The sequence below is a fragment of the Hippopotamus amphibius genome, chromosome 1 (assembly GCF_030028045.1).
Source record: "Hippopotamus amphibius kiboko isolate mHipAmp2 chromosome 1, mHipAmp2.hap2, whole genome shotgun sequence".
NCBI lineage: Eukaryota > Metazoa > Chordata > Mammalia > Artiodactyla > Hippopotamidae > Hippopotamus > Hippopotamus amphibius.
Genome location: NC_080186.1, coordinates 215,183,653 through 215,198,118, shown reverse-complemented (window position 1 = coordinate 215,198,118; position 14,466 = coordinate 215,183,653). Strand labels below are relative to the sequence as shown.

Sequence of the window (14,466 nt, the reverse complement as noted above, 5' to 3'; positions counted from 1 at the left end):
AATTAAGAAATGGAAGCATCAGATCTCTTGAGCTACTTAAGGACCTCCCTCTCAAAAAAAAAAAAAAAAAAAGCACAAGGTAAATTTGAGTTTTGACTAGTACATGCAGTTTTCATTCTGTCATGATTAGTAGATGACTTTAGGCAACTCTATATAACTCAGCTCTTCTGAGGTCAAGCCCAATGTTCTTCCAGAGATAATAGAATTTCATTTCAATCACCTTCTTTTCCCTGCCATCCATTTCCAAACAGATGAGGAACTTAAAGTCCACAAGGAGAAGTTATAAAGCCCAATAGTGGCAGAGCTGAGTCTAAAAACCCCAGATCACCCAAAGAACTCTTTATATGGGGCCTCTCTTGCCTCTGTATTAATTAAAAAATACAATTTTTAAAGGTTTGAAGGCATTCTCTTTGATTTTTTAAATTTATTTTTGGCTGCCTTGAGTCTTCATTGCTGCATGCGGGCTTCTCATTGTGGTGGCTTCTCTTGTTGTGGAGCACGGGCTCTAGAGTGCAGGCTCAGTAGTTGTGGCGCATGGGCTTAGTTGCTCCAAGACATGTGGGATCTTTCCGGACCAGGGATCAAACCCATGTCCCCTGCCTTGGCAGGCAGATTCTTAACCACCGCGCCACCAGGGAAGTCCTCTTAGATTTTAAATTTATTTCCTAAACGTAATGATGGAAGTATGCCATTGGCAGTAGAATGGCAGAGGAATTAAAGATAGTTTGCAATGAATTCCCTTAAACTCACAGAAGACTAACACACTGCATGTTTATTTAAGAAGTAATTATTTTACTTTCATTTCAAGCCACTAGCATTCATGAGAATACAAAGAAGGCACACACTAATCATATTTTCTGCTACCTTAAGGACAGATAACTTGGCCCTCATGTTTTAGATGGTTGGTGGTGAAGATATCTCCTGGTTTAAGAAACAGAAGCTGCATTTGGCCCCACGGTGGTTGTCTAGCAGCTCCTTATTACGGGAAGCAGCCTTAGGGGATTGCTGTCAAAAGGAAATCTATACCCAAACTTCCCCCCTTTCAAGTAAAAAGTCCAAATCCACTGCTTTATAAAACAGTTCTTCCTGGAATTCCCTGAATCTGGTGAAATAAGAAATTTTCAACAATACCTCACATATTTGTGCCTTTACAAATCACCAAGCTATTATAAAATGCAGGTACACTATCTGTATCTTTCAGGAAAGCCCATATCCATGTATTAAGGATTGTATGAAATAGGGAAGAGGTCCTGAATCCAAACCCATCAATCAAATGTATCATCATAAACAAGGAGGGGCATATATTGTTTAGGGATTATTATTTTCAAGGAAAATTACAAATTGAAAATTATATATTTATACATGTATACAAGTTATTTCCACATCACCTGTCAGCGGACCTACCTGTGTATATTATCTTGGCCAGAAGGGACTACACCTAGGTTGGCTACGTTTACAACCTTCTGAAGGATCACAGAGGAAGTGAAATTCTGCGGTGCAGCGATAATTATAGCAGAAGTTTCATTCATTCCTGTTAGCATTCCTGTAAAAGCAAAAGAAGGCTCCCCTTTATTAATTTCTTTATGAAAATTACATTAAACAATTTTAAATTCATAGCCAAAATTTAAAAACTTTTGAAAGAGAAGAAACAGCACTTCAGAATATAATTTACAAGATAATTATCATAAAATTAAAATGAACTGCAACTGATTAAAAAAAAGTTAAATCCTTGTGTTGAAAAATGTGTTAAAAGGCAGTTGAACATCACTCTTAATAACCTGATTTTAAATACAAGATTGATAAAAACGTAGAATCACAAAGATAAAATTCCAATTTCAGTCCCTTTAAATATACTCAGTTAATTTGGGCTATATATATAAACTATTAAGTTTTTACTTTTTAGGGTTTTTTTTTTTTCCCTCTTCTTTTCATTCAAAGATCTCTCTTGCCAAATGCTGCTTGAGAACAAATCAAAGTGTTTCTGGAATAACTGGCAGCATTACATGATGAACGGTCTCAATATAATGGATCAAAGTTATCTCAATAGTGACTGAAAGTTACTAAACAGTTATGTGATTCAAAAATGGACAAGTATCTAAGCTACTCTTAGTGATAACAGTATTATATTTGCCTAGTAAATGGAACTATGGTTATTGACAAAAACCACCGAAATTTCTGAAGCAAAAACATTTGAAAACAAAGGAAACAATGTAAATTGGGAAAACTTAAATCCCAGAGACATTTCAAATAGTATTTAAGAAAGAAACTAAGTTAAGCAAAATCTTGAACAAAAACCACATCGAAATAACACGACATTAATATCAGAATCTTATGTACAAATGCTCAAAAGACAATTTCTGTAACATACCAAGCACCTGGAACAAATACTGAAATTAAGTATCCGCTTAGAAAAAAATAAAATAGTTATAATAAATGTCATCTATCTGGATCTGTGATATGTCACTGACACCTAACAGTATCTACTAAAAATGATTATCTTTTGAGACATTTGATATGTGTATAATAGTTTACAAAATTTATGAAAATGGTAAAAGCTGATTTTACATTTTCAAAAGGCCCTTCACCTTTAGGACTATGTATTTAATTTTGTTATTTAGTGAAATGCAACAGAAATTTTTAAAAATCCCTATAATCAGCAGTATGAAGACACTGAAGCCCAGCACTGTAAAAAGACTTATTTAGCTTTTAACAAAGAACACTTTTTACGAACCACTTTCAAACTCGGGGACACTATGTTCTGTCTTAGGCTGTTTAACTTCAATATTAGGCAAAAGCTTTAAAAACCACACAAGCAGTCAAACACTGCTTTTAAGTAAAGCACAGTGGCTGCTGACATAACACTGCTGAGAGATGTGTGTACTCATTTAGGATTTAAACCTTCTCCATTAAGCTCTATTGAAGAGCAACTGCTGAATAAATGAATGCAACTATGTTTATGTTAAAAGCCTGTTTCCCGCAGCGTGTAATTAAAGGAAATGTTGTACAAAGCCAGTACTTTTGTCAAGCTCCTGTAAATGGAAAGATGGATAGCACTCAGAGAAGTGAATGCATTGCTTCATATTTAACCTTAACACTCTTGTCATTAATGGTTTGTCTAACTTGGTCTATAAGAGACAAGGTACTGCTCCATTGAAGTAAAATTAAAAAAATCAACTAAACCATGCTTTTCAGAACAGAAGATTCATTATCGTCAGCTAATGTATTGGCATAAAGCAAAGTAACATCCTATCAAGTAAGGCACACATTCAATCTGCCTTCCCACCCCCCTTTATTTTTAACTCATGCTGTTTTATTGTTATAGGCAATTTGTACCACTCAGCATGACAGTGTAAACTGAATCAAGATTAATTTACATGCAAAAGAACACTTAGGAGAGCAGCATGGTAAGCAAATGTATTGTCTCGATTGCTGAGGTGGAAAAAGAACCTGGAAAGAAAAAAAGGTGCACTAATTAAGGGGCATCAAATATGATTGCTTGTGGTGGTTAAGGGCCAGAAAATAGTAAATGTCTGACCATTTAAAGAATTAGCATCTTGCTAGCTAGGAACCCATAAGATGGAGGCATAAATCATAATAAAATTAAGTAGCCGTTCTAGGTTTCTTAAACTAGAGATTTTTTTCTAAATGAAAATATATCAGGTATTCTTAAATTAGCGAAAAAGAAAAATATGCCAAGATATAATTAAAAGTTTCTTCTACAAAAATAGACTTTAAAGACTACACAGCCTGCTCATACATAATAAAGGTAAAGTTACTGGAAAAATATTTTTAAATTCTCAGACTACAGAATTTGTTGCTTCATTAGAATTTACCTAATTTTGGTGAGGCAGTGGACAGCACTTAATTTAGGTTAACTACTTGTAATTAACTGCTAAAATGTACATAAAATAAGATTTAAAAAATTTCCTGTAAGATTTAGATTTTCAATTTAATTCATAAGAAGAAAATGAATAAGAGGAGGATATCTGGAATAAGCAGTTGGCTTAGGTCTCTTACAATTAAAACTGCTTCAAGAAATGAAATTACATTTTTAAAACTAAAACAGAGGTCTCACTTTATTTATAATACTGAAACCATCCCACAGCTAGATCATGAACTAATTCTGCAAGGCTCAAAACTCATAATAATGAAAAAAATATGGCTTCTGGTTAAGACCCATAATCTGAATACTGTGGATAACTTCAAAATATAGGATAAACCAATCTTTCGTTTCGCACTTTGACTACCAATCTTATAAAAATTCATGTTTGGTCATGGAACTCTAAATGCAACAACTGAGAAAAAGTGATAGATCCAGCTGTATATTAGAAACAAAACATTTCTGTTACAAAAAATATTAATCTAATATGTACAACCTGTTAGAAGTATTCTACTTTAGTATTATATACACTTTTCAAACATGCACATTGGTAGTATAAAAACAGAACCATTATTCCTCATGTTTTTGATTATAATTTCTTCAGTTAATCCTAGTTAATACATTTAAATACATTTCTGGAGTCTTGAAATATACGCCCTGTGAAATGAGATATTAAGTATGTAAATTCAGTTTATTTAAAGTAGAAAAACAAGCTAAAGCTAGCATGTAAAGACACACACAGACACTTCTTAAATTTACTGGCATTTTACCTTCCGAAAGTTTGCAATGATAAAACCTGAGGAAACTAATTTTTATCCTGATTTAGAATTTTTAGTTAATGAGTCATTTCTAGGTATCTTCTGCAAAATAAGCTAAGCTCTTCCTAGAGTAGTATAACAAATAAATACACGTGTAAGTTGAGAATTGAGACCTCTATTACCAAAGCAGCTGAAATCTAGAACTAAAAAGATGCTATTGAAAAGACTCTTTAAACCTGCGGTAAATTTGCCAGCATCAAGATCCATATCAAAGAATGAATTCAGGAAGACAGAAAGAATGATACAGAAATGCCAAGAGACTTGCAAAGATTTACAAATACTTCATATAAACAAATTTTCAAATAGCTTTATTCAGAGTAGCCTTTCTGCTCTATTAAACACAGCAAACAGCTGCCAGATTTATTCAGACAAATAATCAACAACCATAGAAGTAAAATGGCAGAAGAAAAAGGAATTTTGGCAACAGCTCCACAGAGGACCACAGCTGTTCTCCAAGCGCACTTCTCTCACGCGATTACGGTTCTGTATGGCTAGTCAGGGAAAAAATCCCTCAGTCACAGCAGAGCACAAAAAACTTGATCGAAATATCAAGCACATATTCTAAACCAAAGCTGAGGAAGAGAAAAGGTATATAATAATCTGCTGCTTTAGATATACTTCAGCTGCACTTTTCAAAAAAGGAATGTCCCCTTAACAATAAGTGTGCCAATGCCTTATTCAGTCCTTGTGTGCCACTCACCTGGGTTTGCTGAGCAGATGTAAAGCAGAGAGGCAGGCTTTAGCCAGCAAAGGGTAAGAATAGCAAATGTAAGAATCAATTCAATTTGTCAATAGAAAAATAAAATCACAGATATGACTTTCTTCTATAACAATAATCAACTTCCAAGAAAAGTTAACCGCAAAGATGGATTTAGTCATTCTTTCCTATCACTTAAAAATAAGGCAGAAGAATAAAAAGACTATTATTAATTTACAGTCTTGTATGAGATTTTCTTTGTGAGATTCTTCTACAGTTTCTACAATAGGTCTTCTGGGCATTGCGAACTGCAAAGGTTCATAGTAAAAAAAAAAAAAAAATCTGTGGTACTACAATGATGGAGTGTCAGGAAGCAAGCCCTTCTCCTTAGGTGTAGATATTTGTGTGTGCCTAGTACTTTGTGAAGCTTGACAGGTATGATTTAATGACCTCAAGATGAAAGGAATTTTTGTTTGATAACCTCCAAAGAAAAAAAGAGCCTAGATTCACATAAACTTAAAAAAATTGCCCACTATACCATTTAAATATGTCCTAGTTTTATAAACGCTATTCTTAATTAAACAAATGGGACAGTTGTTTTCCCTTATTCATATAAGAAAAATATTATTTTTATTAGAAAGGTATGCTTAACTTTGGGGCAACCCCATGATATTATAATACTTTCATTCTGCTGAAAATATTTTCTTTTTTGGTGCTTATTTTAAAATGTTTCAGCTCTGATACAGCCTGACAGCATAGCATTTCTTTAATACAGAATAAGGTCAAAAGGAAACGGAGGTATTTTAATGCTATAACTTGGACTTTGTTTTGAAGGGTAGGGCACTCTAATGTGTACAGGGAAAAATATATTAGTAGAACACAAAAAAAGTTCTATTAGCGAAATGAAATACAGAAATATAACATGTATAGTGATGAGACTTTGCTAAGTCCCAAATTCCTGACATTTTCACTAATACAAAACACATGAATATATCATTAGATTGACAAACCAAAACTCCCAGAACTGAAAAGTTAATTAAGCATCAATTTATTATTTAAAAGACATATTAGTCAATTTTCAAGTATGCCAGGAATGTAGACAAACATATACCTTTAAGGTTATTTTATAAATGCAAAGTATTAGCAAAAATTGGAAAACTGTGCATTGACATCTGTTAATGGCTATGTACATATGGTAATTTATTTTAGAGACCAGGCAGAAGAATGAGCACATGTTATTTGGAATGCCAATTTCTAATAAACTTTAATAATCTCTTACCTTGCTCTTTCTTAAAATCTTTCTCTGACATGGCCACAGGTAAAAGCAGTTCTCCAACAGGAGGCTGAATATTAACACTGAAGCAATCATCCTTGGTACTAAGGAAAAAACACATTAAAGCTAACTAAATGCTTAATAAATAAACATTATTCTTAACACTATGCAGTTAAATAGGTGCAATTAAAGCATATAAAGATCTGCTTGGCTTAGATATCACAGCTAAAAAAGGCTTGAAATATTCCTCAACACTATTTGCAGAGAAATACATCTGTTATCTCAATTGGAAAATACATATATATATTAACAAAAAATATGCAGTTATAGTACATATGCCATTTGATATAAAACTTTTAACAACAGGTAAGCAGCAAGGGTATATCTCCACTACTACCAGAGGAACACTGAATGCACGTTATCTAGTAGAGAATATCTTATCTTTAACTTTGTAGTAACAGTGTAGAAAATGGAGTGCTTTAGTCTTCATTATGTCTTTTAAGATTAATTTTTAAATAAAGAATAAAATGGAGTGACCATACTGTGTTAAGATATGTGCTAATAAAATACCTCATCTGCAAACTTGCTTTCTTAAAACAAAACCCCTTATTTTCTTGTAGCATTATTCATTGATATTATTGACCAATATGTGGTAAAAGTTATTATTTCAAATTATAGGACATGAAGAATTCAGGAAAGGCAACTTTGTATTTTTATCATACAGAAAAACAATACTGAGTGCGTTTACTTCATTTAAATCTTATGAAACCACTCTCTTTATAAAAAATTACTAAAACTACTTAAAAAAATTTGAAAGTTACGTATTTGAAGTTAGGTTGATAAGTGTATCAGTTAGCAACGTGTTTGGCTGCAAAGAAGCAGAAAATCCAACTGACAATTTCTTGAGAAATACTCATAGATGCTTATTGTTCAGTGTATAAGTAATCCTGTAAGATACCAGTCAAAGGCTGGTTCAGTAGCTTAAAGATGCTGTTAGGAACCCAGGTTTCTCCAGCTTTCAACTCCACTAGCCCTAGTGTATTGGTTCTCATCCACATGGTTGCCAGATGGCTGCTGCATCTTCAGGTACCACTTTACATTCCATTGACGAAAAAAGAGTGATGATGGAAGAGTAGTGAATAACGGAGCCAACTGAATCTGTTCCTTCTTATCAGGAAAGCAAAAGCTTTCCTGAAAGTCCCACAGAAGGAATTCTAGTTTTGTGTTAGAACTGGGTCTCATGGCCAGTGGGAAGGTGGCTAGGGAGAGAGGAATTGTGGATAAGAAACACCAAACATTAGGTTAAGAAAAATACTTTCTTGAAGGGTGGGGTAGGGACAAATATTAAAATATAAAGAAAGAAAAGAAAACCCACTTTGATTTTATGCTATTATATACTATGATCTTTTAAGCTGCCTGATTTTTTTTTAATGGAACAAGGTAAGGACTAGACTAAAGAAAAAAACAAAGAATGTTTTGAATTACTCACACATGGACTGCCCAAGGCAAATCAATAAATCCAATTTATTTATTAATTCAATAAACATTTACTGAACACAAACCTGATCCCATGTACTACGTGAGTGTCTGGGGATTTAAAGACAAGTAAGATTGGCCCTTGAAGTTCACCAGTTTAGTAGGAAAGAAAGAGTTCAATTATGTTTATAACAGAAAGGTAAGTGCTGTGTTAGAGATATGTGGAAAGCATCACAGTCAAGGAAGAGGGGCTGCAAGAGTGAGGCAGAGACAAGTTTACTTCCAAAAGGAGGGAGGGGGGCATTCTAGGGATTCTAGACCTATGTTTTGGGGATGGTGAGCAGTGTGGTGTGTCAAAAGATGGGACTGGGGCACGCTATAAAGAACAGTATACACAGCACGACCGTTAGTCCCAGTTCTCCCATGGCCACCGAGCTGGAATCTTGTTCAGTTAATGTCTCCTTTCACTCTCTGAAGTGTCCTGATTTGTATGACAAAGTGTATGATTACTTTACTCTTATAACTCAGACAAAGGTGCTTCAAAGTTTCCTTAAAAAAAAAAAAAAAAAGGAGACTACTAGAGACTTTTGACAACAGAAAATAAATGATCTCATATGTGTTTTATAAACTCTGCTGGCAGTGTTTATAAAGTTAAAGGTGGAGTACAGGAGAAACCCAAGGCAGGTAGATCAGGAAGGAATCTAATTAACAGTCTAGGCAGGGGTTTTCAGCACTGACTGTGTATTTTACTTTAGTATATTCTAACAATGATCCTAAGAGGTAGTTTCTGTTTCACCTAATTTATTAAGAGACGTTAAACAACAAGTCCAAGGTCACTGATGCCCAGGGAGAAGGGTGCGAGGGTGGAGAAAAGAGGGAAAGTAGACTTGCCTTCTAAGGCACATATGAAAATCAAGGTGGGTAAGCAGCAGGCTTAACATTGGGGGAAAAAGGTGATCCTGAAATGTCCCCACAGGCAACAGCCAATGTGTTAAGAGACGAATATATACTATTCAACTTGACTGGACATGTTTCACTTTCGTTACTTTTGGTTAATGCATGTTTTATTTTCTGTGATTGGTGAAATGATTAACATGTAATTGCGTATGAAAAACTAAGGATATATGTTCATCCAACATGGGTCTTATAAAGCAAATGTAATAAAATTGGAACACTGCTGCAGCACACATCACCTGTTGCTTACTCAGTATTTTTTTTTTTCCTTCTCTCCTGATACAATCCTGATTTTGTTCAGGTAGACCATGCGCCCACCTGAACACTGTCTCTCTCTCTCAGCCTCCTGTCGCTAAGACTAATCAAGGGACCCAGTTATGACCAATGAAGCCTGAACAGAAATCTGCTGGGGACTCCTGGGAAAAGTTTTGTTTTTCTGACACAGACCTGCCCACCCACCCCCCCCCCACCCCGCCCCGCCATGTCACATCTTTTCTTTCCATTTTTTTTTGTCTTTTTTTTTGGCTTAGAATGCAGACAGAATCCTGGAAGTAGAGAAGCCATCTCATGACCCCGAGGATGACTGGCACGTGCTGATGAAGTTAGCTTACGGAACAAAAAGTTGGAAAGACCTTATACCAGAAGGCACTGTGGAGCTACTCCAGCTGCTCCTAACTGCTGACCTGTGCTGTTCTTGTACCAGGAGAAAAAAAAAACCCCTACTTGGTGAAGCCACTACAGTTGGGTTTCTGTTACACACAACTGAATGTAAAATCTAATTAATATAACTAGTACATAACATTTTATAAGCCATTCTCAGCTTCTAAGCAAGGTATGGCTTAGCAGGGAGTAAGATGGAATGTTTCCTCTTTATTTTGGGGAAATTTTACTTTCATTTATATTAGTATTCTAGGATGTCCTCCGTAGTTTTCTATGCCCCTTCTTTTAAATATTTTATCCTTTTCTACTGTTCGCGTCTCTCTCCTTATAGCTCTTCTTTTCTTCTGTCCAGCTTTTTCTTCTCATCTTTGGTTGAACATGGGGCTAAACACAGATATTTTGACATGGACAGGGGAATGGTGAAAATGAGTAATGACAGATGTAAATTTAACAGAATTAACAGTTTACCAGATCAAAAAGTACTATTATTGGGTAGCTCTAAATAGCCTAATTACATGGGATCAGATGGTAAGAGTTTAACACAAGATTCTACCTGTTCTACATTTAACTGTAATGCATATACTTGTATTACATATAATCTCATTTCACAGACTCCTAGGATCCAAATTGGTAAATCTTCCAGGTAAGAGAAATGTACAAGTAGTCTAACCATTGTGAAACTCAAGTTTCCTTATCTATGAAGTGAGAAAAATAGCACTTAACCTCGCAGGCTAGTTTTAATGATTAAATGAAATATCATTACCCAGTTTAGTGCTTAATGCACAGTAGATACTCTACACCTACATACATAATAGGGATGTATCATAATTTATTTAAGTATTTCCGCATCAAATCTCATTTGCAAATTTTCTCTATTACAAACAATGCTTACTTAATACCCTTGGATAGATCTATTTCTTCACCACAAGCACCAAGATCTCCCCAAGCTTGATAACCTAAAAATGAAATCACTAAGTTGAAGAGTATGAATATTTAGTATTTAATACTGCCAAACTGACCTAAAAAAAAGTGGTGCCAACTTGAAGTCCCACAAACAGTAAACAAGAATACGTGTTTTCCTGTACCTTCCTTGTCAGATATTAAAATTATTTTAAAATTTTGCAAATCTGATGGGTGAAATTTTTTTTATTTCCCTGTCTATTACTAATGCTGGATATATAATTGTTATTGGCCACGTGGTTTTTTTCCTATAAATGAACTATTCTAAACCTTTCTTCACGTTTATATTAGATTCCTTTTTATTGATTGTGAGAGTTCTTTATATATTCTGGTTACTAAACTTCTGTCTACTAAATATGCTGTAATACTTTTTCACTATCTCTCACCTGTTATGGTATCTATTTTTTCTTCTTTGTAGAGAAGTTTAAAATTTTTAATAGTCAAACCTGTCAATTTTTCTTTATATCTTTCTGGATATTGTGTCTTGCTTGACTTTTGCCCCCAAAGAGTATAAAAATATTTGTCTATATTATTTCTAGACACGTTTATCGTTTCTATGATTAAATCATAAATCCATCTGGAATTTATTTTGGAGTAATCTGGGGGAGGAAGATATCTTTATTTTTTTCCAGAGAATGGTTCTCACACCATTTACTGAACGGTCTGTTCTTTCCCCACTGATATGAACTGTCACCTTTATGATATTCAAAATTTCTAAATTCTCTGTTTTGTTTCACTGATTCCTGTGCCAACAGCCAATTACAATGAAGAAAAATATTCTTGTGACTTCAAAGAGTATTTTGAAGTTATTATTGAGAAAGGCCTTTTTCATTAAGTTTTTATTTGGATTTTTCTTGGACATTCTTTTTTCCAGTTGAATTTTAAAAATCTGTCACATTCCTTACTGGAGTTTAGCAGAGAATCGCATCGAATTTGAAGACTAACCTGAGGGAGACTACTAGCTCCCATTTAGGAAACCTAGTATTTGTATTACTTATATCTTCTTTTTATAGCCTTCAGGTTTTTAAAAAAATTCCCTATATAGGTATCATATATTTCTTGTTAATTTACTCCTTTTGTTGTTCTTGTAAATAGAATAATTTTATTCATAATGTCTTAAAATTGGTCATTCCTACTATATAGAAATGTTAACGATTTTCACATAATGATTTGTACCACTGTCCTAAACTCATTAGCTTAAATAATAGATTTTCTATTGATTCTAAGACTTTGTGGGTTGGTAATTACATATTGAATAAAAATGATAATTTTGTGTTTTTCTAGGATTTATACCTCTAACTATTTTTACTTGTCTTTTTGTATTGGCTAGAACTTCCATAAAAATGTGAAATAGTGTTGAGAGAGGGTAACCTTGCTTTGTTTCTCTGACTTAAAGAGAATGCTTCTGATATTTCATGTGGTGACAGGTAACTTGTATGTCTGATAATAAACACACACACATAAACTTCTTTTTTATTCTCAATTTTTCTGTGCCATCCTCTTTCAGGTGGGGTTCTTATAAATAGCATACTTTGAACTGTGTCTTTACATATTTTATACAAGTGAAATTAAACTTATTGACGTGAATTCTGATAACCAGTATGTATGGCCCCTTCCAGTCATCTTTTGTTTTGTATTTATGACGCTTTTTTCCTTTCCTGCTTTGTTAAACTAGTTAAGTTTTAAGCATTCCTTTTCTTCTTCCCTTTAGTCATTTGGAGGTTATAATACATCATATTTTCTTTAATTTAGGGGTTAGCTTTAACGTTTTAACATATTTAAACTTCTTTCTGTCGTCAATCTATCCTCCTGCCAAGCATGACAAAAACACCATCATTCCTCCTCATACTCGTCCACGTTGAGATTTTGGTTCCAGATTATTAAAGTTTAGTTTTTATATTACGTATGAACAATTATTTTTACACATTGACGGATTTTACAGGTAGAGTTCCCTGTCTATTTTTTATTCTGTTTTTCTCTGTCACAGATTAAACATTTTTTTACTATAGTATATCTTTGAGTAATCCTTTTAAGAAAGGGTCTTTGGGGAGTAAATCAATGAAAGCTTTGCTCGTCTGAAAAATGTCTACTTCGTTGCCTCAAAAATTTAAAGGATGTCCCTTGCCTTCTGGTCACCAGAACTGATGACAGTATTTATAAGAAATCTGATACCATTCACATTCTTGTTCATTTTTAGGTAAGCTGATTTTCTTCTCCTCTCTGGAAGATACTAGAGTGGTTTCCTCCTTATTAAAAATTCTATCAGGATGTGGCCTTTTTGCTAGTTGTTCACATTCACTGACTTTGGCCTCTGATAGGTCCTTTCAAACTGAAGGCTTGTATATTTCTTTTGCTTGGGAAAATTTTCTCCTATAATTTATTTCTTTAATTATTTCTTTTCTCCATTGTTTCTTTTCTTTCCTTTCCTTTTATATCTCCTGTTAGATGAATTGATTCTTTTAACTTTTCTTTTGTATTTTCCAACTCTGTCTTTCTGCCTTCTATTCCAGTTGATTTCACTGACTCCCTCTTATGGAATACTCAATCAGTCTTCAGCTATTCTAGTCTACCATCCACCTACTGAGTTCCTTTTGGCTTTTTATGTTTTTAGATTTCCAAGAATACATTTTAAATTGTCTACTCCTTCTCAAAGTAAGCAATATATTCTTGCTTTACAGCTATAGTGTTCTCTTGAATCATATATTAGCTGTAATTTTTTTAAATAAATTTATTCATTTATTTATTGGCTATGTTGGGTCTTTGTTGCTGCACACGGGCTTTCTCTAGTTGCGGCGAGTGGGGGCTACTCTTCGTTGTGGTGCACGGGCTCCTCATTGCAGTGGGCTTCTCTTCTTGCAGAACACGGGCTCTAGGCACATGGGCTTCAGTAGTTGTGGCACAAGGGCTCAATAGTTGTAGCTCACAGGCTCTAAAGCACAGGCTTAATAGTTGTGGCACATGGGCTTAGTTGCTCTGCGGCATGTGTGATTTCCTGGAGCAGGGATCGAACCCATGTCCCGTGCATTGGCAGGCGGATTCTTAACCACTGCGCCACCTAGGAAGCCCCTAGTTGTAATTTTTAAAGATATCTCTTCTGTTTCTCAAATTGCTCGCTTCATGATTGGTAAGTCTTTGTAAGTCATTTGGAGCTTTCCCTTTCACACTGATGCTTTCCCTCAAAAGTCTGGTCATCCTAAACTGTCCATTTATATTTATAATGAAGGATTAGGTTTAGTTAACAAACAAAGCAAGTTCTGCTGCATATGAGCTATAAGATTTTAGACAAGTTTTCTTCCTGTGCCTTAGTTTATTCACCTCTAAAATGGGATAATAATACTACTCACCTCATAGGAATGTTTTGAGAATTAAGTAAATTAACACACACAATGCAAGTGTTTAGAACAGTGCCTAGCACACAGCTACTGCTCGATACATGTTAGTGGGTGTTATTTCTATGGGTTTCCTCTCCTCTTGCGGGCTGGCTGGAGTTTTCTTAAGTGGGTGAGACATGACTGGTTACATGGTCAAGAAATTGGGAGGCAGGTAGGCAATGGCCTTATCTCGCCACCAACAGACATAAGACTGGCTTTACCCTAGTGGTAGACGACTTGAGAATATCATTCTCTTGCGTAGAACTGCACTTCATCTCATCTCTGACCATCCTGCCTCCTTCCTATAAACTCAACCCCCACTGTTTTCTTATGCCCCCACATCCTCACCAAAAGTCCTTCCCGGGCAAGTAGTTGTT

The 14,466-nt window shown here is 34.7% G+C and overlaps 1 protein-coding gene across 1 annotated transcript in view; it reads right to left on the bottom strand.

The window, feature by feature from the left end:
* AP3B1 (adaptor related protein complex 3 subunit beta 1) overlaps positions 1-14,466 on the bottom strand; it is a 246,442-nt gene that overhangs the window by 10,793 nt on the left and 221,183 nt on the right. Inside the window, exons 25-26 of the mRNA XM_057740597.1 lie at positions 6,675-6,772; positions 1,405-1,543 (exon numbers count right to left, since the gene is read on the bottom strand). Of these exons, the coding sequence (XP_057596580.1) occupies positions 1,405-1,543; positions 6,675-6,772 (237 nt within the window). The remainder of the gene's footprint in view (positions 1-1,404; positions 1,544-6,674; positions 6,773-14,466) is intronic.